This window comes from Nicotiana attenuata, chromosome 2 (assembly GCF_001879085.1).
Source record: "Nicotiana attenuata strain UT chromosome 2, NIATTr2, whole genome shotgun sequence".
Classification (NCBI taxonomy): Eukaryota; Viridiplantae; Streptophyta; class Magnoliopsida; order Solanales; family Solanaceae; genus Nicotiana; species Nicotiana attenuata.
In genome coordinates this window covers 69112043-69118055 of record NC_031990.1, presented here as the reverse complement: position 1 = coordinate 69118055, position 6013 = coordinate 69112043, and the positions used below count along the sequence as shown (strand labels likewise).

Here is a 6013-nt window from a genome sequence, read left to right as displayed (position 1 = left end):
TATATATATATATGGCAGACTAAATCATAAAATAAATTCTACCCAAAATACATCATATATCACTATGCATATCAAAATAGTTATATATAATATGTATATATCAATTATATACATTTTATATAATATATAATAACAATAATACGAAAATTGTCTAATATAAATAACATTTATACAACTAGAATATACTCCAAATATTATATATATTAGTTATACAACTATTATATGCTATATAAATATAGTACTTATTATTTTTAGGAGTATAAAAGGAATCAAATACAACAAAAAATAAACATGTAAAGAAAACCTCCCATCACGTTCCCATATTTCAAAATAATTGTTTTCTTCATTTAAAAAGGATAAATTAAAAGGGGAAAATCAAAAAGGAAAAATAATAAAATAAAAAAAAGGTAATAGGAAATGAACAATAATGTGGTCTAACGATTTGCAACCTTGTTCCCTATAAATCAGCTAAATGCAGTAACTTATCACATTAATTACCTTTTAGTATTTTTAGGACTCCACTTAAAATAAGCAAAGGACTGAGAGGTCCAATAATTAATTGATTATGTTTCTGTTAGGAATGTATGTTGAGCCGAAGATCTCCCGGAAACAGCCTTTTTATCTTTTTGGGATAAGGTACATCCTATCCTCCTAGACCCCGCTAATGGGATTTTACTGGGTATGTTGTTGCTGTATGTTTCTGTTAGGAATGTAGTTAATTAGCTACTATCAATTTTGTTGATTACTTACTCCAGCTAAGATTCTGAATTTTTTTCTTAATATTGACTAATTATGTTTTTCCCCGAGAGAAATTTGGCAGGAATATGATAGCGGTACAGATCTTCAGTCCTTCTTATTGCTAAAAAAGGACAAAATAGATTCCGTAGGCCGTCTTAGCTCAGCGGTAGAGCGCGTGGCTTTTAACCACGTGGTCGTGGGTTCGATCCCCACAGACGGCGCATTCTTGTTTCTTTTTGTGTATTATGTTTCTCTAATTTATCTTTAGAAACGCTTATCGGAATTGAACCAAATAATAATTAATAATCAAGGGTGGTGGCAGACCGAAATTCTCTACCAATAATTCAGTATTTGTTGCGAATTTGGCTCTAATCTTCAAGTCAACTTTCAATTTCAGCAACTGGCACTACAAACAAAAGTGGAATGCTTCTTTGTCATGAAATGATTATTTTCTGCCTAATATTTGGCTACATGCGTCATTTTCATATTTTTAATTGAATCTTGAGAATCATTTATTCCAAATTGCATGCCCTACCACCTTACATTCCCTATTTTCTCATTGCCTGGAAAGACAGTAACCAAAGCTTATCATGACTTGAGGCCATTTAGATTTGTCATACTATTGTAATTAAAAAGACAGTAACCAGAATCATTGCCTGGAAAGACAGTAACCAGAATCATTTTTCATATTGTAATTAAAAAGATATAACCCAATTGAGACATTGTGGAATAGGCTAAACCTCTCTTAATGTCTTTTTGAGCAAGAGCTAAAGTAGCTCCTAATAATACTGTTATTATTCCTATAACCGAGATCAAATACTTGAGGCCATATTAGATTTTAGAGCTCAATAATGTCTGACAATCAGTAACATCATATTGATAGCTCGGTGAATTGCAACTCTTGACAAACCATAAGAGCCGTGCTATTTCTCCTAAATTATGGCCACAAGCCTACTATTCATATTCTGCATGCAGAGGCATATCACAATCCATTACATCAAAGTATATTACATATTAGTAACTTATAACCTATAGAGGATTCCGTCAAAATATGCATTAGATTTTGCTAGACGACATATAAATATCATGACTATTACAAGTTTAATCTTCTGACTTCAATCATTAAGAAACACTAACTATATATCCAAGTGATTAGATAGACACCTCTTGTTGGCACAAGTGTGTCTCGCAGACACCCCGTGCTGACATGGCTATATAAGGGGCTAACTATAAAATAACATGACTATTAATTACATGTTTAATCTTATGACTTCCATCGTTGAGAATATACAGAAAACAGTATGCTCAGTCTATGTGTCATTCATGTTAAGCTATAGAAGATCAGGTTGTTGTATTGGCTGTAAACTGGTATTCTCTACACAGATTAGCACTTCAGCCCAATAGACATGTCATTTTGTTCATCTCAAGAGTAGAAGTTCCCTATTCTGTGCATTTGCAAATTAAGTTCCACTTTCAACTTTGACAATGTACATGAAATGCAGATATAGACAAGTAGCGCAAATGAACTTTTCTTTCATCCTTAGTTGGCCAGTGTTGTGTTAATCTTGATCTACAACCCTTAATTAAAATGGTTTTAAGTTAATCTTGAGATCTATGTATTCTGAACGCCTTTAAGCACATACATGTATGCTGCAGAAAATATGTTCTAAGTAAATGGGTGCATCCGTGCATGAACAAACACTTCAACAAAGCCGCAACAGTTCATTTGAATAAAAGAAATTTATTTTCATATACAAGATCACACTTTCTGATCAGATCCAGACAACCCCAGCAGAAATTACAAATAAATGACAAATTGACAAACAAACGAACAATACAACAGAAATGAAAAGGATATTCCCCCTATGGCACATTGAAAGATACCAAGTGTTGGCAGCTAACAAATGGCGTCAAGAATCACTGAGACAACAGACAGCCCAGCTAACTTCCCCCAGCGGATCTTCACAATACATTTTCAGGTTTCTTTACCCTAACTATGAGGAAAAGAGACCCTACCACCTTCACATGACTTCACCAAAAATAAGAAGTTGGCGTTATTCGTCTTCTGACTTCTATTATAGGTTTTGCTTTGTAAATTTTATTTAATACTACTCTTGATCATTCTTAAGTGGAAGCTACTTGTTGGAGCACCTGTGTACAGCTTCAAATACAAGGCGGGGAATTGGATTGTCTTCCCCTGATTAGGAGGATGCCTTTGTGACATCTTTGGTAGATCTATTGTATTTCATGTGGCTCTTAACCAGCTGCCCAGCTGAGATAGCTGACATGAGGGATAGCTCCCCAGCAAGAACAGAACCAGCTACTATTGTGGCCAAGAGTCTTGCATTTGACCCTGGTGCCTCTCTGTTGGCACCTTTCACTCCCAATAAGTTCAAGCAAGCTGACTGAGAAGCAAGCTGAGTTCCACCTCCAACAGTACCAACCTGTATCCCATTAAATACACAATAAATATAACAAGAAATTGAAAGATTCCAGAGTAACACTTTAAATTGAACTGAGGACTGTTCACATGTATGGACCTCTGTAATGTTTTCTCTTTTGCATAAAACTCATTAGCTTTGATGATTTAGAAAGAAGGACGAGGACAGAATCAGAAATTTGTATTAAGAAAATATTAATCACATACCTCAATGGAAGGCATTGTAACAGAAACATGGAGGTCCTTGCCATCATTTACAGCCTCCATCATAGTGATACAATGAGAGCTCTCTATGTTCTGAGCTGGGTCCTGACCAGTTGCTATAAACACAGCTGAAACGATATTGCTGGCGTGGGCATTGAAACCACCAAGCGCACCAGCCATGGCAGAGCCAGTAAGATTTTTAAGCATGTTCAGCTCCACAAGAGCAGCAACCTCAGTTTTCAGAACTTTCTTCACCACCTCTTCCGTGATAATTGCCTCACAAACTACAGACTTTCCTCTCCCCTCAATCCAGTTAACTGCTGCTGGCTTCTTGTCCGAGCAAAAGTTCCCTGTCACAGTTATAGATAACTTTAATTAGACAAATATCTCCATTTCGGTGGGAACAAAAGCGGGTAAAATATTTTGGTGATATTCTTAGGTATTGAAGATCACAATAATGTCAAGTTTTTATTGAAACAAGTTACTCCATATAAATAAGAGTTAAGATACCTGTATGGAAACATTATTTTTCCTTTTTGGTGGAAAATGTTTTTCAGAAAGAAAAAAACGTTTTCTTTGGAGACAATATTTACTAAATTACGCTAGATAAGAAAACATTTTCCACCCGTGGGAAACACACATTTACAATAACCAGAGACTTCTGATAAATTCCATTAGCATTCAACAGAGACCATGCACAGCAGAAAAATAAAGTGTATTACGTGTTTCATGCAGTGAATATACAGCTTTTTTCATGGATTTAATTTACTATAATCATATGAAGTGGTATAATTAAGCTAGCAGTGGGTGTAAAATACGTGGGATATCTTTAATGAAAAACTAAACGGTAGGTGGAATACCAGATATGCCGATGACATCCATGTCGGGATATTCATTCTGGAGGTAATCAAGAACATTTTGTACACCTTTGGACACCATGTTCATTCCCATTGCATCACCAGTGCTACACACAAATCGCATGTACAGATTCTTTCCCGCAATTGCGCATTGAATCCTTTGTAATCTGGCAAATCTGCTTGACCTGCAACATCCAATTCAATGGCAAAAATTACATAACCACACAACACATACTCAAATGCACGCTGAGAAATATAATAATGGCAAGCACTCACTGGTTGAAAACAGCAGCAAGTGTCTCAAATTTCACAGGATCTTCAACAAAGAACTTCAACTCCGCGGCCCTTTTGGCAGTGCCAAACCTGACACAAGGTGCTCTGGTCATCCCATCGCGGAGCAACACGCTATTGGCGCCGCCAGAAGCATAGATAGCCTTGCAACCCCTGTTGGTGCTAGCCACTAAACATCCTTCAGTGGTTGCCATTGGCACCGAATACTCTCTCCCGTCGAGCAACAACGGCCCGGCTATTCCAACGGGTATCTGCACGTAGCCGATTGGCATCTCACAGCACTGCCCAAGAATGGATTCATAATCAAATCCCTCCAATGGGAGCCCTTCTAGGGACTTCCCCGTAATCCTCTGCAACGCCTCTTTACGAATGGAAGCAGCTCTCTTACAATCACCGAGTTTCGATTCCAAAGAGTACGACGGCATTTTCCCCTGCACCACGGATTTTATGATCTCCTCGTCTTCCTCAGAGGCTGCTGGTGTAACCAACGGCGCAGGTTTTTCAGACATAGCTGCGATCTTGGCGGGTTGCGGTGGTACCATTGGGACAAATTGTCGAGCAGGTGGTGGTGGAACAGCAGTGCAGCCAAGAGTAGTGGCAGGTCCACGACGACTATCTTCTTCCAAGAGAAATTGTTCATCGTTTTCATCCTCAACATCCCAAGAATCATCATTGTTATCCCTGGAAACGAACGACTGAACAAACCCGATCCCGAAGAACCCCAGAAGATAAATCACGGAAGCGATCAACGAAATAATGGCAACTAATTCAGAAAAGGTAACCACGTGGAGAGGAGTGGAGTTCCTGATTTTCTCACGCCACCTACTGAGAAGATAATACATAACGGAGAAAAACATGGTGAAAAACAACCCATTTGTGAGGTACAAAGGGAGTGGGAGGGCATCGGAGGCAATGAGAAGGGAGTTGTCCTGTTCTTGTTGTTGTTTGTGGGGTTTGAGAGGTTTTTCGCCGGCGGTAAATTCTTTGGTTGGATATGCAGGCTTGTCAGATCTCCGGCGAACGTCCATTTTCACCGGTAAGAGTGCCGCCGGCCGGGAAGTGAAGGGAGAGAAAAGAGGAAGAGGGGAACTGTGGGATTGTTGTGTGTGATTTGAGAAGTATTGTTTGAGTGATGGAGGAATGAATGTGAGGAAAAGCGAAGAAGTAGGAAATGTATTTATAGAGAAAACCGGTTGCCGCGCTGGACTTTTGGGCCATACGTACCGTGTGCTTCCCCCTCCTTTCTCTCTTTATGTTTCAAACATTAAAAAAAAAATGTCTTTAATTATCTTCTAAGGTGATCAATTATACTTTGGTGAAATTATATTTAAGAAAAAAATACTTCTTTTTGAAAAACAGTTTTATATAGTCAAGTTGACTTATGTTTTGGGTAGAGATGTAAGGGTCGTTTGGTCGTACATACGTGATAAAGATAATAATCTCGATATAAAGTTTGGGATGAACCTCATCCCATGGTCTGGAC

General features: G+C 38.0%; 1 protein-coding gene and 1 non-coding gene across 2 annotated transcripts; one reads left to right on the top strand and one right to left on the bottom strand.

Moving 5' to 3' along the window:
* Positions 888–959, top strand: TRNAK-UUU. Its single transcript has one exon. It is a non-coding gene; the product is annotated as a tRNA-Lys (tRNA).
* LOC109212119 (3-hydroxy-3-methylglutaryl-coenzyme A reductase) lies at positions 2464–5699 on the bottom strand. Its single transcript, XM_019375732.1, has 4 exons — positions 4516–5699; positions 4243–4424; positions 3386–3732; positions 2464–3182 (listed from the first exon to the last, which is right to left on the bottom strand). Exons 1-4 carry the CDS (start codon positions 5556–5558, stop codon positions 2940–2942), a joined length of 1815 nt encoding a protein of 604 aa, XP_019231277.1. The 5' UTR covers positions 5559–5699; the 3' UTR covers positions 2464–2939.

Excerpts from the sequence above, each read along its gene's own strand:
- LOC109212119 (XM_019375732.1), bottom strand. The coding sequence starts at position 5,558 with ATGGACGTTCGCCGGAGATCTGACAAGCCTGCATATCCAACCAAAGAA. Across the intron at positions 4,425-4,515 it reads CTTGCTGCTGTTTTCAACCA|GTCAAGCAGATTTGCCAGAT; the intron begins GTGAGTGCTTGC and ends TGGATGTTGCAG. Across the intron at positions 3,183-3,385 it reads TTACAATGCCTTCCATTGAG|GTTGGTACTGTTGGAGGTGG; the intron begins GTATGTGATTAA and ends AATGGGATACAG.